We start from the raw sequence: 27,492 nt of genomic DNA on the forward strand, positions 1-27,492 counted from the left end.
GAGGAAGTAAAGTGAGTCTTCCTCACCTGAACTCAGCCTTTTCTATCAATGACAATACAAATGATTTCTGGGGATAGCCCAATTTTATTTTTTTAGTTTCTATTTCTCACTAGTCTCATCTTTTCCCATTGTAAGCGCAGCTGAGCAAACCAAAACCGACAGCCAGTCAATTATTTCAGTTTCAGCTAACTCCTGACTCCTCACTGCTAATTATTGTCAGCAGGGTAACTCCAGTGCCAGTGTCTGAGCTGGCTGCTGGCCCAGCCCTGCAGTTTCTGGGTTCTCAGGTGCTGCTGTGTCTCCCCAGGGCCGAGTGGTGGAGAACATTTCCAAGAGGTGTGGGGGGTTCCTGCGCAAGCTGAGCCTGCGGGGCTGCCAGGGCGTGGGGGACAACGCCTTGAGGTACCACTCCTGATTTATGCACTTCACACTCCTGGAAATGCAGGGTTTATATCAGTTATAGCTCCTGGAAATGCAGGTTTATATCCACTAGAGCTCCTGGAAATGCAGGTTTATATCAGTTATAGCTCCTGGAAATGCAGGTTTATATCCACTAGAGCTCCTGGAAATGCAGGGTTTATATCCACTAGAGCTCCTGGAAATGCAGGTTTATATCAGTTATAGCTCCTGGAAATGCAGGGTTTATATCAGTTAGAGCTCCTGGAAATGCAGGTTTATATCAGTTATAGCTCCTGGAAATGCAGGGTTTATATCCACTACAGCTCCTGGAAATGCAGGTTTATATCAGTTATAGCTCCTGGAAATGCAGGTTTATATCAGTTATAGCTCCTGGAAATGCAGGTTTATATCAGTTATAGCTCCTGGAAATGCAGGTTTATATCAGTTATAGCTCCTGGAAATGCAGCGTTTACATCCACTACAGCTCCTGGAAATGCAGGATTTATCCCAGTTTAAACTCCTGAAAATGCAGAATTTATATCCATTATAGCTCCTGAAAATCCAGAATTTATCCCAGTTTAAACTCCTTCAAATGCAGGATTTATCCCCCTTTTGAACTGCTGCAAATTTAGAATATATCCCCAGTTTGAACTGCAAATCCAGAATTTATCCCCATTTTGAACTCCTGCAAGTCCAGGATTTATCCCCATTATAGCTCATACAAATTCAGAATTCATCCCCATTATAACTCCTACAAATCCAGGATTTATCCCAGTTTAAACTCCTGAAAATCCAGAATTTATCCCCATTATAAACCCTGCAAATCCAGAATTTACCCCCATTATAATTGCTGCAAATTCAGAGTTCATCCCCATTACAACTCCTGCAGTTCCAGAATTTATCCCCACTTTGAAATCCTGCAAATCCAGAATTTATCCCTGGTTTGAACTGCTGCTAATGCAGAATTTATCCCCATTATAACTCCTGAAAATCCAGAATTCATCCCTACTATGACTCCTGCAAATCCAGGATTTATATCCATTATAGCTCCTGCAGATTCAGAATTTATCCCCAGTTTGAACTCCTGGAAATCCAGAATTCATCCCCCATTTGAACTGCTGCTAATCCAGAATTTATCCCATTTTTGAAGTCCTGAAATGCAGTATTTATCCCCAGTTTGAACTGCAAATCCAGAATTTATCCCCATTAAAACTCCTGCAAATCCAAGATTTATATCCATTATAGCTCCTGCAAATCTAGAGTTTATCCCCAGTTTGAACCTCTGCAAATCCAGAATTTACCCCCATTATAACACCTGCAAATCCAAAATTTATCTCCTTTTTGAACTCCTGAAAATCCAGAATTTATGTCTGTTATAACCCCTGCAAATCCAGAATTTATCCCCTTTATAACCCCTACAAATCCAGGATTTATCCCAATTTAAACTCCTGAAAATCCAGGATTTATCCCCACTTTGAACTCCTGAAAATGCAGAATTTATCCCAGTTTAAAATTCTGTAAATCCAGAATTTATCCCCATTATAACTCCTGAAAATCAAGAATTTAATCCCACTATAAAATCCTGAAAATCCAGGATTTATCCCAGTTTAAACTTCTGAAAATCCAGGATTTATGTCCATTGTAACTCCTGAAAATCCAGGATTTATCCTAGTTTAAACTCCTGAAAATCCAGAATTTATCCCAGTTTAAACTTCTGAAAATCAGGATTTATATCCATTGTAACTCCTGAAAATCCAGAATTTATCCCCATTCTGAACTGCTGCAAAACCAAAATTTATCCCCATTTTAAAATCCTGCAATTCCAGGATTTATCCCCATTTTGAGCTCCTACAAATGCAGAATTTATCCCCATTATAACTCGTGAAAATCCAGAATTTATCCCCATTTTGGGTGGGGGGCACTCAGAATGTCCATTTAATTTGCCATTTTTTACCATTTAATTTGCCATTTTTTGCCATTTAATTTCCCATTTTTTACCATTTAATTTCCCACTTTTTACCATTTAATTTCCCACTTTTTACCATTTAATTTCCCTTTGATTTTCTGTTTGGTTTTCTTCTTGATTTTCTTGATTCTTTTTTCTCTATTCCTTTCTTCTTTCCTGATTTTCTTCCTGATTTTCTCCTTGATTTTTCTTGATTATTTTATTCTTTTTTTCCCCTTTTTTGCTTGATCCTTCTAGATTTTCATCCTGATCTTCTACTTGATTTCCTTGATTCCTTTCTTCTTTCTTGATTCTTTTGATTTTCTTGATTTCCTTCTTAATTTTCTCTATTTCCTTCTTTAATCTATATATTAATCTATATATTCTATATATATATCTATATATAATCTATATATTCATCTGCCATATTTTAAACCCCCTGGAATTCCATTTTTTGGACAAATTTAATGGTTTTTTCCTTTCCCCAAGGACCTTTGCCCAGAACTGCAGGAACATTGAAGTGTTGAACCTCAATGGTTGCACCAAGATCACAGACACGTGAGTAAAACTCTTCCCAAAAAAAAAACAAAAAAAAAACCCAAAAACAAAAACAGAAACAAAAAAAAAACAAAAAAAAAAAGTCCAATAAATAATGATTTATTATAAAAAATATTTATTATAAAGTTGTTATAAAGTAATATATTTATAATAGATTATTATTAATAATATCTTTATTATTTGTTATAAAATTCAAATATTATTTTTACTTTTGACTTCATAACCAAATTTTTGTGACACTCAGTGCAGCACTAACTGTCCAACCAAAAATACTGCCTGGAGTCAGGAAGAAGGAAAAAAACAGAGAACACCCAAAAATTTCCATTTCCTCTTTCTATATTCTATATTTTTTACTCTATATTCTATATTCTATATTCCATATTCTATATTCTGTATTGTCCCATACCTATATTAATATATTCTATATTCTTTATTCTATATTTTATATTCTATATTCTGTATTCTACCTTTTATATTCTACCTTTTCTATTCTATCTCTTATATTCTGTCTTTTAAATTTTATATTTTATATTCTGTGTTCTGTATTGTCCCATACCTATATTATTGTATTCTATATTCTTTTATATTTTATATTCTATATTCTATCTTTTTTATTCTGTATTCTATCTTTTATATTCTCTATTCTGTATTCTACCTTTTATATTCTGTATTACTATATTTTATTTTCTATATTCTGTCTTCTGTATTTTATATTCTTTTATATTCTATGTTGTCCCATACCTATATTACTATATTCTATATTTTATATTCTATACTCTGTATTCTACCTTTTATATTCTATCTCTTATATTTTATCTTTTAAATTTTGTATTTTATATTCTATATTCTATATTATCCCATACCTATATTTCTATTTTCTATATTCTTTATTCTATATATCCCATACCTATTTCAATATTCTGTATTCTATATTGTCCCATACCTATATTACTATATTCTATATTTTTATATTTTATATTCTATATTCTACCTTTTTTATTCTATATTCTGTATTCTATCTTTTATATTCTGTATTCTACCTTTTATATTCTATATTACTATATTTTATTTTCTATATTCTATATTCTGTATTTTATATTCTTTTATATTCTATTTTGTCCCATACCTATATTACTATATTCTATATTCTATATTATCCCATACCTCTTTTTATATTCTGTATTCTTTATTGTCCCATACCTATATTACTATATTCTATATTCTGTATTCTATGTTTTATATTCTATATTCTGTATTCTACCTTTTATATTATGACTTTTCTATTCTCTCTCTTATATTCTGTCTTTTAAATTTTATATTCTATATTCTATATTGTCCCATACCTATATTACTGTATTCTATATTCTGTATTCTACCTTTTATATTCTGTATTCTACCTTTTATATTCTATATTACTATATTTTATTTTCTATATTCTGTATTTTATATTCTTTTATATTCTATATTCTATATTGTTCCATACCTATATTACTATATTCTATATTCTCTATTCTATATTTTATATTCTATATTCTGTATCCTATATTTTATATTCTACCTTTTCTACTCTCTTATATTGTCTTTTAAATTTTATATTTTATATTCTACATTCCATATTGTCCCATACCCATATAACTATATTCTATTTGAATTCTAAAACCCAAATTCCACACCCTTCACCATGTGAAATCACACACTTTTATTTAACTACCCACCAGTGATTTTAACTCCAATTTTTTAACTCCATCACTCAAATTTGGAGCTTTCTCAAACAGTGTTCTCAGATTTTTTATTCCCAGGGATTTGTGTGGTTTGGGATGAATCCAGTGCAGGGTTTTCCCTCTGTGTCTCCTGCAGCACCTGCACCAGCCTCAGCAAGTTCTGCTCCAAACTCAGGCACCTGGACCTGGCCTCCTGCACCTCCATCACCAACCTGTCCCTGAAGGCACTCAGGTGGGACTGCCAGGATCTGGGAATTGTTTAGGGTGGAAAAGCTCCTCCTGATCCTCATCTGCAGCTGGGAGGGAGTATTCCCCTGTGGGTCCAGATTTTCCAGGGAATTTGGGAATTATTGAGGCTGGAAAAGATCCTCCTGATCCTCATCTGGAGCTGGGAGGGAATATTCCCCTGTGGGTCCAGATTTTCCAGGGAATTTTAGAATTATTGAAATTGGAAAAGCTCCTCCTGATCCTCCCCTGGAGCTGGTGTCCCCTGAGGTCCCAGAAATGGGAATATCAGAATTCTGGGTTAATGCAGGGATTTTCCATGGAATTATTGAAATTGGAAAAGATCCTACTGATCCTCCCCTGGAGCTGGGTGTGTGTCCCAGCAATGGGAATATCAGAATTCTGGCTCAGAGCTGGGATTTTCCATGGAATTTTAGAATTATTGAAATTGGAAAAGATCCTACTGATCCTCCCCTGGAGCTGGGTGTGTGTCCCAGCAATGGGAATATCAGAATTCTGGCTCAGAGCTGGGATTTTCCATGGAATTTTAGAATTATTGAAATTGGAAAAGATCCCCCTCATCATCCCCCTGCAGCTGGGTGTGTGTCCCAGCAATGGGAATATCACAATTCTGGTTCAGAGCAGGGATTTTCCATGGAATTTTGGAATTATTTAGGCTGCAAAAAAATCCTAGAGCCAAGGCAGCATTCCCTCTGGAGCTGGGAGGAAGTATTCCCCTGTGGGTCCAGATTTTCCAGGGAATTTGGGAATTATTGAGGCTGGAAAAGATCCTCCTGATCCTCATCTGGAGCTGGGAGGGAATATTCCCCTGTGGGTCCAGATTTTCCAGGGAATTTTAGAATTATTTGGGTTGGAACAGATCCTCCAGAGAGTCCCTCTGGAGCTGGAATATCACAATTCTGGGTTAATGCAGGGATTTTCCATGGAATTTTAGAATTATTTGGGTTGGAACAGATCCTCCTGATCCTCCCTATGAAGCTGGGTGTGTGTCCCAGCAATGGGAATATCAGAATTCTGGCTCAGAGCAGGGATTTTCCATGGAATTTTAGAATTATTGAAATTGGAACGGATCCTCCTGATCCTCCCCTGGAGCTGGGTGTGTGTCCCAGCAATGGGAATATCACAATTCTGGGTTAATGCAGAGATTTTCCATGGAATTTTAGAATTATTTAGGCTGGAAAAAATCCTACAGCCAAGCCAGCATTCCCTCTGGAGCTGTGGGTCCAGATTTTCCATGGAATTTGGGAATTATTTAGGCTGGAACAGATCCTCCTGATCCTCCCCTGGAGCTGGGAGTCCCCTGTGTGTCCCAGCAATGGGAATATCACAGTTCTGGCTCAGAGCTGGGATATTCCGTGGAATTTTAGAATTATTTAGGCTGGAAAAGATCCTAGAGCCAGAGCAGCATTCCCTCTGGAGCTGGGAGGGAATATTCCCCTGTGGGTCCAGATTTTCCATGGAATTTTAGAATTATTAAGGCTGGAAATGTTCCTCCTGATCCTCCCCTGGAGCTGGGGGTGCCCTGAGGTCCCAGCAATGGGAATACCACAGTTCTGGCTCAGAGCAGGGATATTCCATGGAATTTTGGAATTATTGAAATTGGAAAAGATCCTCCTGATCCTCCCCCTGGAGCTGGGAGGGAATATTCCCCTGTGGGTCCAGATTTTCCATGGAATTTTGGAATTATTGAAATTGGAAAAGATCCTCCAGCCAATCCAGCATTTCCTCCTGACCCTCCCTCTGGAGCTGGGAATTCCCTGTGTGTCCCAGCAATGGGAATATCACAGTTCTGGCTCAGAGCTGGGATTTTCCATGGAATTTTAGAATTATTAAAATTGGAATAGATCCTCCAGACTCTCCCCTGGAGCTGGGAGTCCCCTGAGGTCCCAGCAATGGGAATATCAAGTCCTGGGGCAGTGCAGGGTCCTGCTGCCCCCTGATTCCCTGTGTCCCCCCAGCGAGGGATGCCCGCTGCTGGAACAGCTCATCATCTCCTGGTGTGACCAAGTGACCAAGGACGGGATCCAGGCCCTGGTCAGGGGCTGTGGGGGGCTCAGGGCCCTGTCCCTCAAGGGCTGCACCCAGGTGAGGCTCTGGGAAAGGGGGTGGGCATGGCTGGGGGTCCTGGGCATGGCTGGGGGGTCCTGGGCATGGCTGGGGGTCCTGGAGTGTCCTGGGCACAGCTGGGGGATCCTGGGCACATCTGGGGGGTCCTGGGCATGGCTGGGGGGTCCTGGAGTGTCCTGGGCATGGCTGGGGGTCCTGGGCATGGCTGGGGGGTCCTGGGCACATCTGGGGGGTCCTGGGCATGGCTGGGGGGTCCTGGAGTGTCAGGGCACAGCTGGGGCGTCCTGGGCATGGCTGGGGGTCCTGGGCATGGCTGGGGGTCCTGGGCATGGCTGGGGGTCCTGGGCATGGCTGGGGGTCCTGGAGTGTCCTGGGCACATCTGGGGGGTCCTGGGCATGGCTGGGGGTCCTGGGCACGGCTGGGGGTCCTGGGCATGGCTGGGGGTCCTGGAGTGTCCTGGGCATGGCTGGGGGGTCCTGGGCACGGCTGGGGGGTCCTGGGCACGGCTGGGGGGTCCTGGGCATGGCTGGGGGGTCCTGGAGTGTCCTGGACATGGCTGGGGGTCCTGGGTACATCTGGGGGGTCCTGGGATGTTCTGGGAACACCTGGGGGGTCCTGGGCACATCTGGGCATGGCTGGGGGGTCCTGGAGTGTCCTGGGCATGGCTGGGGGATCCTGGACATGGCTGGAGGGTCCTGGGGTGTCCTGGGCACAGCTGGGGGGGTTCTGGGCACATCTGGGCATGGCTGGGGGGTCCTGGAGTGTCCTGGGCATGGTTGGGGGGTCCTGGGCACATCTGGGGGGCTCTGGGGTGTCCTGAGCATGGCTGGGGTGTCCTGGAGTGTCCTGGGCACATCTGGGGGGTTCTGGGCATGGCTGAAGGGTCTTGGGGTGTCCTGGTTAGATCTGGGGGGGTCCTGCTGCTCCCCTGAGGCTGGGCTGCAAGTTTTCCCCTTGCAAACTGTCCTGGTTTAAGGACAGGTGTCTGCCAAGAGAGGCAGGAGCTTCTCTTTGGAATGGAGAATGTAAACCCCCTCCCTCCAAATTACTGTAAATTTGAAATTAAGGGGCTCTCAGGCAAATATAGGGGAATTAGGAATAACAGGGTTTTACTAGGAAAATTAAAATAGAAATGCAGTGTTACAAGGAACAATCCCAAACCCTGCCAGGGTCAGAATCCAAGCTGACACCCGTCAGTCAGTCAGGGTGTTGGTAACAGCCCCATTAAATCACTCCCAGTGCTCCCAGTTCCATCCCAGTGTTTTCCCTTCCAGCTGGAGGACGAGGCCCTCAAGTTCATCGGTGCCCACTGTCCTGAGCTGGTGACCCTGAACCTGCAGACCTGCCTGGTGAGTGCCCTGTGCCCTGTGCCCCTGTGGCACTGGGGACACTCAGCCCTTGCCTGAGGCAGGTGCTTGTCCCTGGCCTTGGAACGCTCTGGAAAATCCTTCCTGGCACTTGGGGGTGCTGCCAGGGCTCTCCTCTGCTTTAAACGGGGTTAAACATGGTTAAACCTGGGTTAAATATGGGTAAATGTGGTTAAACGTGGGTTAAATGTGGTTAAACATGGTTAAAATGTGGTTTAATGTGGTTAAACATGGTTTAAACATGGTTAAACATGGTTAAAATGTGGTTAAACGTGGTTAAACATGGGTTAAACATGGTTTAAATGTGGTTAAACCTGGTTAAAATGTGGTTAAACATGGTTAAAACATGCTTAAACGTGGTTTAATGTGGTTAAAACGTGATTTAATGTGGTTAAACATGGTTTAAACTTGGTTAAACGTGGTTAAATGTGGTTTAAACGTGGTTAAACGTGGTTTAAATGTGGTTAAAACGTGGTTTAAATGTGGTTAAAACGTGGTTTAAATGTGGTTAAAACGTGGTTTAAATGTGGTTAAAACGTGGTTTAAATGTGGTTAATCATGGTTAAAACGTGGTTTAATATGGTTGAACATGGTTAAAATGAGGTTAAACATGGTTTAAACGTGGTTAAAACATGGTTAAACCTGGTTATAATGTGGTTAAACCGGGTTTAAATGTGGTTTGAACCTGGTTAAAATGTGGTTAAAATGTGGTTAAACGTGGTTTAAGGCTGTGCAGAACTGAGCCCACAGAGGCACTGGGCTGCACAGGAGGGTCATCAAGCAGCTCTGCAGTGCCTAAAAAAAAAAAATAAAAAATAAAAAAGTGAAAATCGAGAAGGAAAAATGTGGAAAACCCTGAATGAAAAAGGAGAGAGAGAAATATGAGGGGAAAATTGGGAAATTTCCCAGTGGTGAAATGGGTGATTATCGAGCTCTCATCGATTGGGCCACATCTATTTAATTGTTAATTCATCTATTTAATTGTTAATTCTTCTATTTAATTGTTAATTTATCTATTTAATTGTTAATTCTTCTATTTATTTGTTAATTCTTCTATTTAATTGTTAATTTATCTATTTATTTGTTAATTCGTCTATTTAATTGTTAATTTATCTATTTATTTGTTAATTCGTCTATTTAATTGTTAATTTGTCTATTTGCTTGTTGATTTGTCTATTTATTTGTTAATTCTTCTCTTTAATTGTTAATTCGTCTATTTAATTTTTATTTGTCTATTTAATTTTTATTTGTCTATTTAATTTTTATTCCTCTATTTGCTTGTTAACTCGTCTATTTATTTTATTCATCTATTTAATTGTTAATTCACCTATTTAATTGTTAATTCACCTATTTCATTGTTAATTCACCTATTTCATTGTTAATTCACCTATTTCATTGTTAATTCACCTATTTCATTGTTAATTGGGGCTGCCCTGCTTTTATTGGCTGGATGAAACAATCACCTTTTCCACCTCGGCCCTCTTTATAATTTCCGACTTCCCTTTATTATTCCATTCACACAAAACACTATTTATCCTCCATCATTCCACGACTTCACACCAATTCCTGCCATCACCAGACCCTTTTTCTTCCCCCTGCAGCAAATCACAGACGATGGGCTGATCACCATCTGCAGGGGCTGCCACAAGCTGCAGTCCCTGTGCGCCTCCGGCTGCTCCAACATCACCGACGCCATCCTCAACGCCCTGGGCCAGAACTGCCCCCGCCTCCGGTGAGACATCCCACAATATCCCACCTTTTCCCCCGTGGGGTGACCCACCACAAGCTCCAGTTGAACCCCAAAAAGTTTTCATTGTTTTATCCCCCCAACCCTTTTTTTTTTCCCAGCTGTTTGGAGCAGGGTGATTTTTTTCTTTATTTTTGCGCGCGTTGTAAAATTTTTGGGGTTTAAAGTGGGGTGGGGGAAAAATAGGGGGGGAAAATAGGGAGGAATTGGGATATTTGGGAGAAAAGTTTCACAGTCATGGGATTAGTGCTGCCCAGAGATTTATGGCATAATGCAGCTTTTAAAACTAGAAATCCTGCAGGGAGAGTGAGGTAAGTTCTTTTATCCAGATATCTGTGGGAATATCTCAGGTATCTGTGGGAATATCTCAGATATCCATGGGAATATCTCAGATATCTTTGGGAATATCTCAGATACCCATGGGAATATCTCAGATATCTCTGGGAATATCTCAGATATCTGTGGGAATATCTCAGATACCCATGGGAATATCTTAAATATCCACAGGGATATCTCAAATATTCCCCAATCCATACAAATACCCCTCAATCCATACAAATATCCCATTAATCCATAGGAATATCTCAGATATCCATGGGAATATCTTAAATATCCACAGGGATATCTCAAATATTCCCCAATCCATACAAATACCCCTCAATCCATACAAATATCCCATTAATCCATGGGAATATCTCAGGTATCCATGGGAATATCTCAGATATCCATAGGAATATCTCAGGTATCCATAGGAATATCCCATCAATCCAACCAGTTATCTCAAATATCTGTAGAAATACCTCATCTGAGAGGGGATCCCCACAGTCCATACAAATATCCCTCAATCCATACAAATATCCCATTAATCCATAGGAATATCTCAGGTATCCATGGGAATATCTTAAATATCCATAGGGATATCTCAGATATTCCCCAATCCATACAAATACCCCATCAATCCATACAAATATCCCCAATCCTTACCAAGATCTCATAAATCCATACAAATATCATTCAATCCATACAAATATCCCCCAAATTCATACAAGTATCCCTCTAAATGTCTCCCAATCCATAAATATCCCATCAATCCATACAAGTATCCCCTAATCCATACAAATATCCCCCAATCCATATCAAATATCAAATATCCCATCAATCCATAGGAATATCTCAGATATCTATGGGAATATCTTAAATATCCATAGGGATATCTCAGATATCCCCCAATCCATACAAATATCCCCCAATCCATACAAATATCCCCCAATCCATACAAATATCCCCCAAATCCTTAGGAATATCTCAGATATCTTTGGGAATATCTTAAATATCCATAGGGATATCTCAGATATCCCCCAATCCATACAAATACCCCATTAATCCATACAAATATAAATATCTCCCAAATCCTTAGGAATATCTCAGATATCCATAGGAGTATCTTAAATATCCATAGGGATATCTGAATTATCCCCCAATCCATACAAATATCCCACTAAATATCTCCCAATCCATACAAATTCCCCATCAATCCATACAAATATCCCCCAAATCCTTAGGAATATCTTATATATCCATGGGAATGTCTTAAATATCCATAGGGATATCTCAGATATCCCCCAATCCATACAAATACCCCATTAATCCATACAAATATCCCACTAAATATCCCCATCAATCCATACAAATATCCCATCAGTCAATACAGATATCCCCCAATCCTTACAAATATCTCATCAATCCATAGGAATATCTCAGATATCCATAGGAATATCTTAAACATCCATAGGGATATCCCAAATATTCTCCAATCCATAAAAATATCCCACTAAATACCCCCCAATCCATACAAATATCCCCCAAATCCTTAGGAATATCTCAGATATCCATGGGAATATCCTAAATATCCATAGGGATATCTGAATTATCCTCCAATCCATACAAATATCCCATCAATCCATACAAATATCCCACTAAATACCCCCAAATCCATACAAATACCCCATCAATCCATACAAATATCCCACTCAATCCAAACAAATATCACAAGAAATATCCCCATCAATCCATACAAATATCCCAAATCCCTACAAATATCCCCCCAAATATCCCCAAATCCACACAAACACCTCCAAGGGGTATCAGAGGATGGTGCCAGACCCTTTCCAGAGATGAGGAGCAGAAATCCATCCAAATCCCAAATTCCAGAGCAGGAATTCCTTCCCATGGGGGTGTCCCTGCTGCTCCCTGTCCTGTTTGGGCTCCAGGGCTCATTCCCAGTTTTCTCCTGGATTTTTGGGGTTCCTGTAAGGTTTTTTTCCCTGTGTCCTACAGAATATTAGAAGTGGCAAGGTGTTCCCAGCTGACTGACGTGGGCTTCACCACCCTGGCCAGGGTAAGAGCTGCTTCTCCTTCCTTTGCATGGCAAAAAAAAAATAAATAAAATAAATAAATAAATAAAATTGGGAAAGTTTTTTAAATTTGGGTGGAAGCTGAAGGTTCAAAAATTCACTTTTTATGGGAAGATTTGCATCCAAAGCACAGAAATGTGAAATATTTTAGTTATAAATTTACTCTTTGTCTACAAGTGACCCTGAATTTAACTCCCTTTACTTTCCATGATTAAAAAACCCTTTAAATTTCCTTTATTATCCTTCAGAAAAAAGCAAAAAATTTTCCTTCCAGTTGTGATATTTGGTTTAATTTTTAAAGCAAACTATTCTTGTGGTGGTTGATTTATAATTTATTTAGATTTAAATTTAGATTTAGATTTAGTTTGTCTTTATATTTGTATTTGTTTTATATATATTTATATATATAAATATATAAATTTTTATATTTTTTATAATTGTATATATTTTTAAATATATATTTATATATTTGTTTCTATTTTTTAATTATGTTTCTATGTTTATATCTACAAAATTTATATTTGATTTATATATGTTTTATATTTATATTTAACTTATACCTAATATTTAAATATTAATATATTTATTTTATATTAATATTATATTTATCTTTTGTATATATTTAATATTAAAATATTTAATATTTTTAAGATAATTATCTTTATATTTACAATATTATGTATTTATATTTATAAATTTTTTAACCTTTTCTTTTTTTTCCCCTTTCTTCGTGTTTTTGTTTGTTTGTTTGTTTTTGTTTGTTTTTGTTTTGGTTTGGTTTTTTTTGTTTTTTGGGTTTTTTGTTTTTGTTTTGGTTTTTTTTTTTTTTGGTTTTTTTTTTTTGTTTTTTTTGTTTTTGTTTTTGTTTTTGTTTTTGTTTTTGTTTTTTTGTGGTTTTTTGTTTTGTTTTGTTTTTTGTTTTTTTGTTTTTTTGTTTTTTTATTTTCTACCTGGACTTCACACTCACTGTGGGATTTTGGAATTCTCTTTATTCCTAGAATTGCCATGAGCTTGAAAAAATGGATCTGGAAGAGTGTGTCCAGGTAGGAAGCTGCTGTGGAAAATTGGTGGAAAATCAGATTTTCTCCAAATCAGAACTTCATGTGGAATCCTGAGTGGGAAGAGTGGCAGGATTTGGAGAGGAAAATGTTGGGAATGAGGTTTTATCCTTGGTTTGGATTCTGTGAGAGCAGTGCTGGATAATAAGAAATATTTAATAGTGAGAGAGGATGGATTTGGGAGAGAAAATCCCAGAGAAAAATCTTATCTTCCTAAACATAATGGGAATTTGGAAAACCATGGGGGAAATGGTGGAACAGCAAAGATTTTGGGGGATTGGAATCAAACTGGGCTGAAGCATTTACAGGGAAAAAGGAGGGATTGAGTCAAAATTCCATGAAAAAACCTCCAAACCAGAGGGTGGATTGAAAATGGGTTGAGGTTGAGACAAAGGGGATGGGAATGGGATTGGGATGGAAAAGGGAATGGGATTGGGAATGGAAAGGGAATGGGATTGAAATGGGAATGGGAATGGGGATTGGGATGGGAATGGGATTGGGATGGAAAAGGGAATGGGATTGGAATGGGATTGGGATGGAAAAGGGAATGGGAATGAGGATGGGATTGAAATGGGATTGGGAATGGAAAGGGAATGGGATTGAAATGGGAATGGGAATGGGGATGGGATTGAAATGGGATTGGGATTGGAAAGGGATTGGGATTGGGAGTGGGATTTGGATTGGGAGTGGGATTGGGATTCCTGGGAACAGCTGGAATGAACAACTGGACCCTCTGTCCTGCACTTCCTGAGCAGAAATTTGGGAGATAAAGAGGGAATGGCCCCAGCCCAGGCAGGAAGGGGTTGGGAATTAACCCTAAAAAAGAAGCAGCAAAGCTGAGTCAGGGCTCAAATCCATCCCAGCAGCTCAGGTGGGGTTTGGGATTGGGAACTTGGTGTGGGATTCCTTCTTCCTGAAAAAAAAAAACCAGGAATTGGGCAATCCACAGGGTGTTGGGATTGGGGGAATCTGAGCCACGTGTGGGAGCTGATTTCAGAAAGTTAAAAACAATCCAGATGATTTCCATGAGGAGATGAGGGACTGTGGGGAAATCTCAAATATCCATACAAATATCCCATTAAATATCCTCAATGGGATATGGGAAACATCCCTAATATGGATTAGGGAAAATCCTGCAGTTTTGTTTTAGTAGGATGGGAAAAAAAACCCCAAATCCTTGTGCCCAGCACCAGGCTGGAAGGTTTTTCTTTCTTTGCAGATAACAGACAGCACACTAATCCAGCTTTCCATACACTGTCCACGGCTGCAGGTCCTGGTGAGTATTCCAAGGATGATTCCAGCATTTCCTTCCTCCAAAAAAACTGGATTTTAAACTTCACAGTTTGGAAGGATTCTGCTGGAAAGCTGACCCTGAGGTTTGGTTTTCCTGGGATTCCTGTGGGCAGAGGGAAGAGGGTTGTGGGTTTCCTCCTGGGAGCAGAATTCCAGCTGGGATGTGCCTCCCAGGAGCTCAGTCCATCTGAGGGGAGGGAGCTGCAGGGCAGCCAGGAGCCCTTTTGGGGCTGAATCTCTGGAATTTGGTCCCTGTCACCCCTGGCTTTGTGTCCTGTGCTGGGAGGTGTGGGAAGAGTTCTCCAGTGCATCATGCCCCAGGAAAGCCAGGGCCAGCTCCTCCTCCTGGAGGAATTCCCAGCTGAACCCCCCAAAAATCCACACTGAGGAGGGAGCATCGTGTTCCTGCTGCTTTTTGGACCAAGGGTTCTTCCCACAGTGAGGCCAAATGTGAATTTTGGGTAACTCAGCTGGGCTGGAATTTCTGTGCCACTCTGGGGTTCATCCCTCCAGAGCTGCCTTCCCCTGGAACCATGGAAGGGACCCTAAAATCATCCTGTTCCCATGGCAGGGACCCCTCCCACTGTGCCAGGTGCTCCCAGGTGTCCTTGAGCACCTCAAGGGTGCAGGAGCAGCCACAGCTGCTCTGGGCACCCCCTGCCCACCCCCCAGGGAGGAATTTTCCCCTTCCAGCTGCAAGTTTTACCCTTGCAAACTGTCCTGGTTTAAGGACAGGTGTCTGCCAACAAAGGCAGGAGCTTCTCTTTGAAATGGAGAATGTAAACCCCCTCCCTCCAAATCATTATTTTAGTTTTGAAATTAAGGGGCTCTCAGACAAAGATACGGGAATTAGGAATAACAGTTAAAATTAAAATAGAAATGCAGTGTTACAAAGAACAATCCCAAACCCTGCCAGAGTCAGAATCCAAGCTGACACCCGTCAGTCAGTCAGGGTGTTGGCACAGTCCCATTCAATGGTGGCTGCATCCTCCTGCAGTGGCAGATGTGGTTCAGCTGGAGCAGTGCTCCTGGAGAAGGTGCAGTTTCCTCTGAAGCTCCAGGGATGATGTGGAAAGGTCTGGTTTTCCTCTGGAATCCAGTGGAAAGATGAAACTTGCTGTCCCAAATCTCAGTTTTTATCTGGGTAGGAAATGTTTGGCTCCTCCCCTGGCTGGAGCATCTCCCAGTGGGATGATGGAATTTTATCAGTCATGCCCTGGGACTCACTGGCCATTAACAGGAGATATCTCCTGGAGGGAGGATGGGCTGTGGGAAGATAAAGATGATTGCCCCAGCTGGTTTTTAACACCTGACCCATTAACAGGAGATATCCCCACAGAGATAAGGATCACTGCTCACCTGGTTTAACACTGACCCATTAACAGGAGATATCTGCTGGAGGGAGGATGGGCTGTGGGAAGATAAAGATGATTGTCCAGCTGGTTTTTAACACCTGGCCCATTAACAGGAGATATCTCCACAGATATAAGAATCACTGTTTCACCTGGTTTATCAGATGGCCCATTAACAGGAGATATCTCCTCACGGAGGATGGGTTGTGGAAAGGCAAAGAGGATTGTCCCACCTGGTTTTTAACACCTGACCCGTTAACAGGAGATACCTCCTGGATAAAAGATGAGCTGTGGAACAGATAAAGATGATTGCCCCAGCTGGTTTTTAACAGATGACCCATTAACAGGAGATATCTCCTCAGGGAGGATGGGCTGTGGAACAGATAAAGATGATTGCCCGGCTGGTTTAGAGATGCCCATCAGCAGATAATGTGTGCCAGGAGATCAGGGTCACTGCCCCACCCGAATACACATTTCTGGCCACATCAACCCAAGGCATCAGAGCCCCACAGAGCTCCAATGCCAGGACCTACCCACCGTCCTGTCCCATCCCCAGCGAGGTCCTGGCAGGTTTCTGGGCTCTCAGGAGCTGGGTTTGACCCCTGTGTTGGGGCACAGAGCTTGTCCCACTGCGAGCTGATCACGGACGACGGGATCCGTCACCTGGGCAACGGCGCCTGCGCCCACGACCGGCTGGAGGTGATCGAGCTGGACAACTGCCCCCTGATCACTGATGCCTCCCTGGAACACCTCAAGAGCTGCCACAGCCTGGAGAGGATAGAGCTGTACGACTGCCAGCAGATCACACGGGCTGGGATCAAGAGACTCAGGGTGAGCAGGGATCAGCAGGGTTCATCCCTGGGGAGGAGGAGGAGGAGGAGGAGGGAGGGCTGAGCTGGCACGGGGCCCACCAGCTGCTGCTCGTGCTCCAAAGGGTTGGGAGAGTCAGCAGAGGTGGGTTTGGAGTCATGGGGACTGGAATGGTGTGGGTTGGGCACTTTGCACTGCCCTCCAAGCAGCAGCTCCCAGTGGAACCAAGGCCAGAACCCGCCAGGAAATCCCTCTCTGGAGTCAGACAGGGAATCAGGGAATGGTTTGGGAGCACCTCAGAGCTCACCCAGCGCCAGCCCTGCCATGGCAGGGACACCTCCCACTGTCCCAGCTGCTCCAAACCCCAGTGTCCAACCTGGCCTTGGGCACTTGAGGGATCCAGGGGCAGCCACAGCAATCCTGGAAATCTGTGCCAGGTTCCCAGCTCCATCCTCACCCCAGCCTGCCCATCCCATGGGGTTTCCATGGCTTGGGATGAATCCAGGAGTGTCCCCTCACAGGCAGGAATTCCCTCCCAGTGTCCCCTCCTGAGTTCCTTTCTCCAGCTGTGAAAGAATGGTAACATCTTTTCTGCAAAGAGAATATGGCTCTGTTAAAATTCCATAAAACTATGGAATCTTCGAGTGGTTGGGTTGGGAAAGCCCATCCAGTCCCACCCCCTGCTGTGGCCAGGGACCTCCCACCACCCCAGCTCGCCCCAAACCCCACCCAGCCCGGCCTTGGGCACTCCCAGGGATGAGGATTCTCCCTGTTCCCTGTCACTCGTGGCTGCCCCAGGTGCCTGCCCCCTCCCAATTCGGGTGTTTGCCGTTCCAGACCCACCTGCCCAACATCAAAGTCCACGCCTACTTCGCGCCGGTGACCCCCCCGCCCTCGGTGGGCGGCAGCCGCCAGCGCTTCTGCAGATGCTGCATCATCCTATGACACTGGCAGCTCCTCCCTGCGCCCCAGCAGTCCCGGGGACAGCCGAAGCTCGGAGCAAAAGCATCCCGGTGTCATTGCAGGGCCAGCGAGCGGGGCTGGGCTGCCCTGGGATCCCTGCGAGCGCGGCCGGGCTGTGCCGGCCCCTCCCTGCCCGCTCCGGCCTCGCCCCCGCCCCTTCCTGCTGGGAATTCCCGGGAAAAGCCCGGCAGGAAGGAGGGGAGGGCTCCCGGCCTGGAGGGACTGATGCTGCTGCTGAGGTTGGGAAAGGAACTGAGGTCCTTGGAATGGGGAGAGGAGAGGAGAGGAACGTGCTTGAACCCTGAAATCCCAACAGACCTGAAAACCCCAACGAGTTCCATGTCTGTCTGTCAGGGAGGGGATGGAACAGCAGCTGCTGATTCCCCTGGGGTGCAGGATTCCCTGGGGTGCAGGATTCCCTGGGATTCAGGATTCCCTGGGATTCAGGATTTCCCTGGGATTCAGGATTTCCTGGGATTCAGGATTTCCTGGGATCCAGCATTCCCCTGGGATTCAGGATTTCCTGGGATCCAGCATTCCCCTGGGATTCAGGATTTCCTGGGATCCAGCATTCCCCTGGGATTCAGGACTTCCTGGGATCCAGCATTCCCCTGGGATTCAGGATTTCCTGGGATCCAGGATTCCCCTGAGCTCCAGGATTTCCCTGGGATCCAGGATTCCCCTGAGCTTCCCTGAGCATGCTCACATGAAGGCTCATCTTTTTTCCTGTGTCTGTGGCATCCAGCTCAGAGAATTCCCAGATTCTCCCCAGATTGTTGTGCTAGAGCTTGGAATTTCTAATGCCACAAATTTTACCCTCCCCAAATCCTGGGGAGGCAGTTTTCTCTGTTTTTTGGAGTTTGTTTTTTTTTTTTAAATTTTAATTTTTTTCCAAATTTCTGACTTAGTCATTTCTTGAGATTTCCCAGGCAAAGCCACAAATCCATAAGGAATTTTTTTTTCCCCAGGAGAAGCCTGAGCCTGTGCTGAGCTGTCAGGAAGATTTGAAAGGAGCACAGGGAGCTGCACCCCAGGCTGGGCTCTCCTGGGCTCCCTCACCTGTGTGATCAGGGATTGGGTGTCCCAAATTTATCCCAAATCCAGCTTTTATCCCAATGACAAGGACAGAATTCCCCATACAGGGAATGATACACATACAAATTTACAATTCTCAGTACAGGGGGGAATTCCTGATCCATGTCCTGTGAGTCCCCTCCATCCTTTCCCCAAGGAAAAGCAAAGCTGAGGTTTTTTCCTTGTTGCCCTGGTGAAGAATTAAGGATTCCCTGCTGGAGCAGGGCTGGGATCCCTGTGGGTGCTGGGGCTCCTCCCACCCTCCCCACCTGCACAGGTAAGTGCTGCCCTGGGAGGAGCCCAGGCTGGGTTTGGATGGGCCAGGCCCAGCTCTGGGGGAGGGGAGGGGGGGTCAGTGGCTGCTTTTTTTTGGGGTGTTTCAGGCAAAATCTGCACAGGGGCTCCAGGGGAGCCCAGACTGAGCTGCAGGGCCCAGTGTGGAACTGCTGGGCAGATCCCAAAGGGTTAAAGGGGCAGGACTGGGGGAGCTGTGTCTGTCACTCCTGCTGGGGGAAGAGCAGCTGCAGCACCTGGAATGGCTGATTTGGGGTCTGGAGAGGGAATTTCCCACCAGGAATGGCTGATTTGGGGTCTGGGGAGGGAATTTCCCACCAGGAATGGCTGATTTGGGGTCTGGAGAGGGAATTTCCCACCTGGAATGGCTGATTTGGGGTCTGGGGAGGGAATTTCCCACCTGGAATGGCTGATTTGGGGTCTGGGGAGGGAATTTCCCTCCTGGAATGGCTGATTTGGGGTCTGGAAAGGGAATTTCCCACCAGGAATGGTTGATTTGGGGTCTGGGGAGGGAATTTCCCACCAGGAATGGCTGATTTGGGGTCTGGGGATGGAATTTCCCACCAGGAATGGCTGATTTGGGGTCTGGGGAGGGAATTTCCCACCTGGAATGGCTGATTTAGGGTCTGGGGAGGGATTTCTCTACCAGGAATGGCTGATTTGGGGTCTGGAAAGGGATTTTCCCCCAGGAATTCCAAGGACAGGCAGCTGTTCCCATCAGGGGGGTCCCCAGAGCTGCCCCCCAAGTCTCCCCCAGCCTGTGCTCTCTGCTGGGAGCAGCTCCAGGCTGCAGTGGTTAAAAGATGCTGTCACTGCCCTCCTCTAGGTGGCTTTTAATCCCTGATATTTATTCAAATCCTCCTTAGCTGTGGATTCTCCCCCTCTCCTCGGGCACCTTCATTTCCCAGAACTTCCCTCCAGGTTTCAGGGTGGCAGAGAATGGAGCAGGGGTCACCCAGCAATCACAGGATTTGCACAACTCTGGGAAAATTCAAAAACAAAAAAACCCTTTTGTTGAGTTCCTACCGTGGCAGGGGAGAGTGAGGAGCAGGAATTTGGGGATTTTTGGCATAGTTGGCTGACTGATCCCTTCGTACCAGAGCAGAGTTTTCCAGGGAAAACTCCAGAACACAGAACCCAAAGCAATTTTATTTTCTGTTTGCAGACCAGGGTGACAGCATTAAGGTAGCTCAAACTTCTTGACAGTGTCCTTTTAAGTCAATTATCCGTCTTCAAATGGACTCTTCCTGATGTTTATATTTATAAATACCAATAAACACCGTTTTCCAAGCTCTGTCTCACTGGGAGAATCACTTGGCAGAGGAAATTTGGGGCAGCTCCCAGGGGGGTTCAGGTGCTCTGAGGTGGTTTGGGGTGCCAGGACCTTGAAGCTCATCCAGAGTGGGAATCAGAGCCCAAAAATTGGAGGAATTGCTGCATCCTGGGGGTTTTTGGGGGGCTCTGGGGCAGGATCCCATCCCATTTCCCAACAGAAACAGCCTGGCACCTTCTGGGGTAGGAGATCTCCAGCCAGGCTGAGCAGATCCAGTGCCACCAAAAAAAAAAAAAAAAAAAAAAAAAAAAAAAAAAATTTCTGGGCTTTGGAGCCCCTGCACAGCTTTTATCCCAATTCCATGACTGTACAGAGGGTGACAATGGGGAGGTGGGAGGTGCTGTCACAGAGGTCATTTCAGACCAACAAATTCCTACTTTTTGCACTATTTTTTCTATTTCTGTTCGATTTTTTTCTGAATTGTTCGTGGCTGGCCACTGCTGTTGTGGGTTTTGGGGTAGTTTTGGGTTTTTTGGCAGGATAGGGGCAGATTGGGATCAATGTGACAAGGTTCTTGACTACAGTGTCCTGGAAAATTAGTATTAAGACATTTTTGGCTTTTTCTGGTGAAGGGTTGTGTGCCTGAGGGGTGTTTTGGGGGTTTATTCCCTTTTGCTTTCTGTTCTGGCATCCACCTGGGGGCTGTGGGGCCAAAAGGAAGGAGAAAATCCAGGAGCAGCCGCTTTTCCTCAATTCCCAGCTCAGTCCCGGGAGTGTCACCAGCGGGGACATCCCAATGTGCCACTCCCTGTCCCTGTCCCCGCCCACGGGGTTTTGGAGTTGCGTTTTTTAGGGATGTTTTAAGAGTTTTAATCCATCCCCTGCTCTTTATCCCACAGGGAGTGTCACCTGTGCCAGCAGTGCCTCATCCTCTGTCCCCAAATCTGCAGCCGAGCCACCCGCGGGTCCCGGGGCTGTGACCCCCCATCCCCATCCCTGTGTCCCCCCGGGGCTGTGACCCCCTCAGGGGTTTTTAACACGTTTTAACTCGGGGGTGCGAGGGGCTGGACAGGAGCTGGACCTTGTGCTGTCCCTGGGGGACAGAGAGATGGAAAATGTTTAAATGGTTTGGTCTGTGCTTGTGCTGGCACTGCGGGTGTGGCAGTGCCGTGAACTGGAAGGAAATAATATAGAAATATATAAAAATAAATATATATTTATATATATAAATATATATATAAATATATATATATATAAATATATATATATATATATATATATATATATATATATATATATATAAATTAAATATATATAAATATATGTAAATGTGTAAATACACGTGGTTCAGGCGGCCCTGCTCTCTGCGGGGTGGGGACAGGGGACACTCAGGAAAAGCTGCTGGGACCAAGCTCTGGATGCCCGTGGAGCGTTTTTGGGATGTTCCCTTGTCCCCTCCAGCCACGGCCCCGTGTCCCCTCCTTGTCCCGTGTCTGTGATGTTGTCCCCGCTCCGGGTCTGCGCCAGTTCCTCCCTTCCCCTCCCGCTCCCGGTTTGTTTATCCCAATCCCGTTCTCAACCCCAGGAATTCCCTCCCCGCTCGGGCAGGACTCGCTGTTAAAATTAACCCGTTCCCGGCTGGATTGAGGCTGCCCCGGGCTCGGTGCCGACGGTTCCAGACCTGCCTTGTCCCTGCTGGGGACCAGGAACTGTCCCCGCACCCCAAATCCGCCCTGGGGACCCCAAACCCCAGCGGGTGCCGCAGGGACGAGCCGCGCTCGGGGCCGCTCCGCCGTCCTTTAATACAAAGCGGGGACACGGTGGGGGACACGGGGGGGGACACGGGGGGGGACACGGGGGGGGACACAGGGACAAGGGGGGACTCTCGGGGCTGGGCCACCCTCGGGCTCCCCTCTCGGTCCCCGCACGGCTCCAGCGATGTCCCTTCCCGGGGTGTCGCCGCTCCTACCGCAGCAGCAGCTGGAAGCCGTCGGGGCCGGGGGCTGCGGGGAGCGCGGCTCAGCCCGGGGCCACCGATCGCCCCCTGCCCGGCCCCGCTCGCCCGCGGCCAGCGCGGTACCTTTGGCGATCGCCACCACGAAACTCGTCTCGTCCTGGAGGTTCCTGATCATCTGCGGGGCAGAGTGGGGGGCTCAGGGGGCTCGGGGGGGTTCGGGGGTCTGTCCCTCCCCTCCCCGTGTCCTCACCGCGTCGCTGACCAGGACGTGGATGCCGCCGGGTCCCTGCCGGGACAGGCGCAGGATCTGCGCCGGGGGCAGCGCCAGCAGCTCGGCCAGCTGGGCAGAGAGCTCGGACACCGTCAGGTGCTGCAGGTGCAGCTCCTGGTACAGCCCTGGAGAGGGGAGGGAGGGAGGGAGGGAGGGAGGGAGGGAGGGAGGGAGGGAGGGATGGATGGATGGATGGATGGATGGATGGATGGATGGATGGATGGATGGATGGATGGATGATGGATGATGGATGGATGGATGATGGATGATGGATGGATGATGGATGGATGGATGGATGGATGGATGATGGATGATGGATGGATGGATGGATGGATGGATGATGGATGATGGATGGATGGATTATGGATGGATGGATGATGGATGATGGATGGATGGATGATGGATGGATGGATGATGGATGATGGATGATGGATGATGGATGGATGGGATGGATGAGATAATGGGATGGGAGAAGGGCTGTGAGTGCCACCCTCCATCCTTGCCCTGCCGCACACCTGAGCCCCCTCCCCACACACCTGAATCTCACACACGCACACCTGAGCCCCTCCCAGCACACCTGAGCCCCTCCCCGCACACCTGAGCCCCCTCCCCGCACACCTGAGCCCCTCCCCACCTGATCCCGCCTCCTCCGCAGCCTCAGCCCCGCCGGGCTCCCGCGCCACGTACAGGGTCAGCCGGGGCCGCGGGCACCTGAGGGGGCACAGAAGGGTCTGGGGGGCGGCGCAGGATGCGGCCGGACCCCACGGAACCTCCGGGGGGTCCCCAAAAAGAGGCGGGGGGGGGCGCGGGAGCCGCACCTGCCCGCCAGGGCGTGGCACAGGCGGATGCCGTCGGGGGCTCCGCAGATCTGGATCAGGTCCCTGCGGGAGAGCTTCAGCAGGTCGGCTCCTGCGGACGGGGGGGCTCAGGGGGTGCAGAAAGGGAATCCCGGGCTCTGCCCCCCAGCCCGGCCCGGGTCTCACCGCTGAAGTTGGCGAAGACGCGGGCGCAGGAGGAGAAGCGGCGCCGGAGCAGCCACTGCTGCGTCTCCAGCGGGGATGCGCAGGGACTCAGCGCCTGGGGGGGCTCAGGGGGGCTCAGAGGGGCGCGACCCCAGCGGGCACATCCTGGGGGGCTCTGGGGGAGTCGCTCACCTCGCCAGGACTCTCCTCGGGTCCCTCGGGGGACACGCACACCCTGCGGGGTGACCGGGCTGAGCGGGGGACCCCAGCAGCGGGGGAAGATGTGGGGAGGGTCCAGGGGTCCCCGCTCACCTCTCGGGGCTCAGCAGCTTGTAGGGGTGCGGGGACGGCAGCCCCGGGGTGCCCGGGGGGCTGAGGGGGGCACCCAGCGCGTCCGGCCACGGGGGGCACTGCGGAGGGAGGGGCGGTGGGTGCGGGGTCCCGGGGGACCCCCAGTACCCACGGGGGGCAGGGCCGGGCCCCACCTCGGCCAGCACGGTGCTCTCGTAGGACGGCTGGAACTTCTCCCGCTCCGCCGCCGGCTGCTTCTCCACCTTCTCCCGGTCCGTCTTCTGCTTCCTGTCGGCGCCCTTGGGCTGCGCGGGGCGTGAGCGCGGCCCCGGCACCCCCGGGACCCCCGGGACCCCCGAGACACCCCGACCCTTGGGGTGCTCAGAGCCCCCCATGCACCCCCCCAACCCCCCACGCTCCGGGCTGGATCTCCCAGTGATGAGGGGGCACTGGGGACACTGGTCACACTGGGGGCACTGAGGCACGGGTCACACTGCGGGGCACTGGGGACACTGAGGGCACTGGGGGCACTGGGGGCACTGAGGGCACTGGTCACACTGGTCACACTGGGGGCACTGGTCACACTGGGGCATTGGGGGCATTGGGGCATTGGTCATACTGGGGGCACTGGTCACTCTGGTCACACTGGTTACACTGGGGGCACTGGTCACACTGGTGTTACTGGGGATACTGGTCACACTGGGGCATTGGGGGCATTGGGGCATTGGTCATACTGGGGGCACTGGTCACTCTGGTCACACTGGTGGCACTGGGGACACTGGTCGCACTGGTGTTACTGGGGATACTGGTCACACTGGTTGCACTGGTCACACTGGTTACACTTGGGGCACTGGTCACGCTGGTTACACTTGGGGCACTGGTCACGCTGGTTACACTGGTCGCACTGGTCACACAGAGGGCACCTGTACCCCCCTCCCCGGTACCTTGAACACCTTGACCAGGCAGCTGGCCGAGTGCAGGTGCTCGGGGGGGTCGCCCTTGCCCCCCGCCCCGAAGGTGTCGATCTGGATGCGGAACGGGACCCCCTTCTCCCCCCCGTTCTTCCGCAGCGTGAACTCGGTGCTGATGCAGTGAACCTGCCATGGGGGGACAGCGGGGTCGGGACTGGGCTCCGTGACCCCCCCAGAACCCCCCCGAGCCCCCCAGAACCCCCCCCAGGCCCGGCTCCCACCTGCACGAACACGGACGTGCGCCTGGAGGGGTCCCAGAGGAATTCCACCGTGTTGAGCAGCGTGGGGTGGATTTGGGGCTCCAGGATCCCCACGGAGAGCGGGATGTCTGCGGGAGGGGGGCTCAGCACGGGCCCTGCAGCCCCCCCAGCCCCCCCCCCAGCCCCGGCACCCACCGATGTCCAGGATCCGATCGCCCGGGCGGCTCCAGCGCCAACCCTCGAGCTGCTGCTGCTCCGAGTACTGGAGCCGCCGGTCGTGGAAAACCACCCGGAGCACGCTCTGAGCGGGGACAGGGACACGGGCAGGGACACGGGCAGGGACACGGGCAGGGACAGGGACACGGGCAGGGACACGGGCACGGGCAGGGACAGGGACACGGGCAGGGCAGGGACACGGGCAGGGACATGGGCTGGGACACGGGCAGGGACACGGGCACGGGCAGGGACACGGGCAGGGACAGGGACACGGGCAGGGACACGGGCAGGGACAGGGACAGGGACACGGGCAGGGACACGGGCAGGGACACGGGCAGGGACACGGGCAGGGACAGGGACAGGGACACGGGCAGGGACACGGGCAGGGACACGGGCACGGGCACGGCCCCCGGGACTGCGGCTGAGCTGGGCTTAGACTGGGGCAGAACTGGGGCCAGACTGGGTTTGAACTGGGACAGAACTAGGATTGGACTGGGGCAGAACTAATGCTGTACTGGGCCAGAACTGGGGCCAGACTGGGTTTGAACTGGGGCAGACTGGGGCTTAGCTGGGCTTGGACTGGGGCAGATTGGATTTGAACTGGGGAAGAACTAGGATTGGACTGGAGCAGAACTGGGGCTGAGCTGGGATTGAAATGAAGCTGAGCTGGGGCAAAACTGAGGCTGAGATGGGGCTGGACTGGGACAAAATCGGGGCTGGACTGGTGTAGAATTGGGGCTGGGAGGCTGAGATGGGACTGAACCGGGGCTCAGACGAGGCTGGACTGGGGAAAACTCTCTCTGGACTGGGACAAAGCTGGGTCTGGACTGGGGAAAACTGGGTCGAGACTGGAACTGAAGCGGGACTCCACACACCCCGGGGTCCCCCCGCAGCCCCAGGGGTCCCCCCCCAGGCCGGGGTCCCCGCCCCGCTCACCTTGACCATCCTGCGGCCCTCGGCCGGGTCCCCCCGCGCCGCTCCCATCATGCGGATCTCGTAGGACTGGCCTGGGGGAGGGGGCCCGAGCGGGACTGAGCCCTCGGCAGGGGGGTCCCCCCTCCCCGGCGCCCCCAGACTCACCCTGGTTGAGGTAGGTGAGGGTCTCCTCGTGGTGCCGCACGGCCGGGGAGGTGGGGGCGCTCAGCACGTACTGGAAGGCGGGGATGGGCGGCTGAGACGTGGAGATGCCGTTGGGCTCCTCCTGCTTCAGGTAGGGCAGCACGGGGGGGTCCCTGCGGGAAAACAGCCCCCCAAAAGGGTGGGGGCTCGGCCGTGCCTCAGTTTCCCCGAACGCAGAGGATTCGGGGGGTACCTGAGCCCCCCGGAGCTGGGCAGGGGGTACACATCCCCAGGGCCGGACCAGTAGTGGTCGGGCTGGCCGTGCCAGAAGAGCATGGTGGGGACAGCAGGGGGGACACCCCGCGAGCAGGGGGTGACAGCAGAGAGGGACAGCTGGGGGGCCCCACCCCCACTTTTATAGGCACGGGGAGGGGGGTGTGAGCGGGGCTGGGCCCAGTTTGGCCCAGTTGTGCCCAGTTCGGGGTGTTGACAGTAAACACCGGGGAGGGAGGGGCAGCGTTTGCTGTCAATACAAGGCGGGGGCACCCGGAGGCTCCCCCAGTCCCTTTGTCCCAGCCGAGACCCCCCCCCGTGTGTCCTGTTCCCATCCCAATTTTAACCCCTTTAATTTCTGCCAGATTCGGCTCATTTTGGGCAGAAAAAGGGTGATGAGGTGGGGAGGGGGTGGGAGGTGCTGTGCCCCCTCCTTGGGTGTTGGGGTTGTCATTGGGGGGTGTCTGTCCCCCTGCATGGTGACACTGGGACGTGACATGGGGGGTGTCACACACGGGGGGGTGTCACAGGGGGTGACACACACTGAGGGGGGTCACACCCAGCCCGGTCCCAGGTGTGTCCCTGTCCCTGTCCCAGGTGTGTCCCTGTCCCTGTCCCAGGTGTGTCCCTGTCCCATCACTGTGATGAGGTGGGACAGTCTCAGCTCCATTTCCCTCCCCAGCCCATTAAACCCCCCAGGAGGGCCCAGG

General features: G+C 48.6%; 2 protein-coding genes and 2 long non-coding RNA genes across 4 annotated transcripts in view; 1 reads left to right on the forward strand and 3 right to left on the reverse strand.

Annotated features, from left to right (window-relative positions):
• The window catches only part of LOC130264221 (uncharacterized), a 49,986-nt gene extending 33,206 nt beyond the window's left edge, over window positions 1–16,780 (reverse strand). Inside the window, exons 1-2 of the long non-coding RNA XR_008842435.1 lie at window positions 16,321–16,780; window positions 16,126–16,175 (exon numbers count right to left, since the gene is read on the reverse strand). This is a non-coding gene — a long non-coding RNA (uncharacterized LOC130264221). The remainder of the gene's footprint in view (window positions 1–16,125; window positions 16,176–16,320) is intronic.
• FBXL20 (F-box and leucine rich repeat protein 20) overlaps window positions 1–20,599 on the forward strand; it is a 43,295-nt gene extending 22,696 nt beyond the window's left edge. The window contains exons 5-15 of the mRNA XM_056512250.1: window positions 308–402; window positions 2,834–2,902; window positions 4,760–4,855; window positions 6,828–6,954; window positions 8,212–8,286; window positions 9,906–10,036; window positions 12,389–12,449; window positions 13,464–13,508; window positions 14,743–14,799; window positions 16,787–16,999; window positions 17,816–20,599. Of these exons, the coding sequence (XP_056368225.1) occupies window positions 308–402; window positions 2,834–2,902; window positions 4,760–4,855; window positions 6,828–6,954; window positions 8,212–8,286; window positions 9,906–10,036; window positions 12,389–12,449; window positions 13,464–13,508; window positions 14,743–14,799; window positions 16,787–16,999; window positions 17,816–17,923 (1,077 nt within the window). The 3' untranslated portion in view covers window positions 17,924–20,599. The remainder of the gene's footprint in view (window positions 1–307; window positions 403–2,833; window positions 2,903–4,759; window positions 4,856–6,827; window positions 6,955–8,211; window positions 8,287–9,905; window positions 10,037–12,388; window positions 12,450–13,463; window positions 13,509–14,742; window positions 14,800–16,786; window positions 17,000–17,815) is intronic.
• Window positions 18,801–21,050, reverse strand: LOC130264220 (uncharacterized). The gene is made up of 2 exons (XR_008842434.1): window positions 19,956–21,050; window positions 18,801–19,545 (listed from the first exon to the last, which is right to left on the reverse strand). It is a non-coding gene; the product is annotated as an uncharacterized LOC130264220 (long non-coding RNA).
• Window positions 21,051–22,361: 1,311 nt separating this feature from the next.
• Window positions 22,362–26,894, reverse strand: LOC130264211 (transcription factor CP2-like protein 1). Its single transcript, XM_056512245.1, has 15 exons — window positions 26,763–26,894; window positions 26,531–26,682; window positions 26,387–26,457; window positions 25,430–25,535; window positions 25,256–25,362; window positions 25,008–25,160; window positions 24,258–24,368; window positions 24,085–24,182; window positions 23,965–24,007; window positions 23,794–23,887; window positions 23,629–23,719; window positions 23,445–23,521; window positions 22,790–22,935; window positions 22,663–22,714; window positions 22,362–22,585 (listed from the first exon to the last, which is right to left on the reverse strand). Exons 1-15 carry the CDS (start codon window positions 26,843–26,845, stop codon window positions 22,548–22,550), a joined length of 1,422 nt encoding a protein of 473 aa, XP_056368220.1. The 5' UTR covers window positions 26,846–26,894; the 3' UTR covers window positions 22,362–22,547.
• Between the last annotated feature and the right edge of the window lie 598 nt (window positions 26,895–27,492).

The sequence above is a fragment of the Oenanthe melanoleuca genome, chromosome 27 (assembly GCF_029582105.1).
Source record: "Oenanthe melanoleuca isolate GR-GAL-2019-014 chromosome 27, OMel1.0, whole genome shotgun sequence".
Taxonomy (NCBI): domain Eukaryota; kingdom Metazoa; phylum Chordata; class Aves; order Passeriformes; family Muscicapidae; genus Oenanthe; species Oenanthe melanoleuca.

Bases quoted from the DNA above. Each gene is read 5' to 3' on its own strand.
- LOC130264211 (XM_056512245.1), bottom strand. From the start codon at position 26,845: ATGCTCTTCTGGCACGGCCAGCCCGACCACTACTGGTCCGGCCCTGGG. The intron at 25,363-25,429 runs GTGGGTGCCGGG...CCCCTCCCGCAG, and splicing joins CGATCGGATCCTGGACATCG to ACATCCCGCTCTCCGTGGGG. The intron at 23,522-23,628 runs GTGCGGCTCCCG...GTGCCCCCTCAG, and splicing joins TGCCACGCCCTGGCGGGCAG to GTGCCCGCGGCCCCGGCTGA.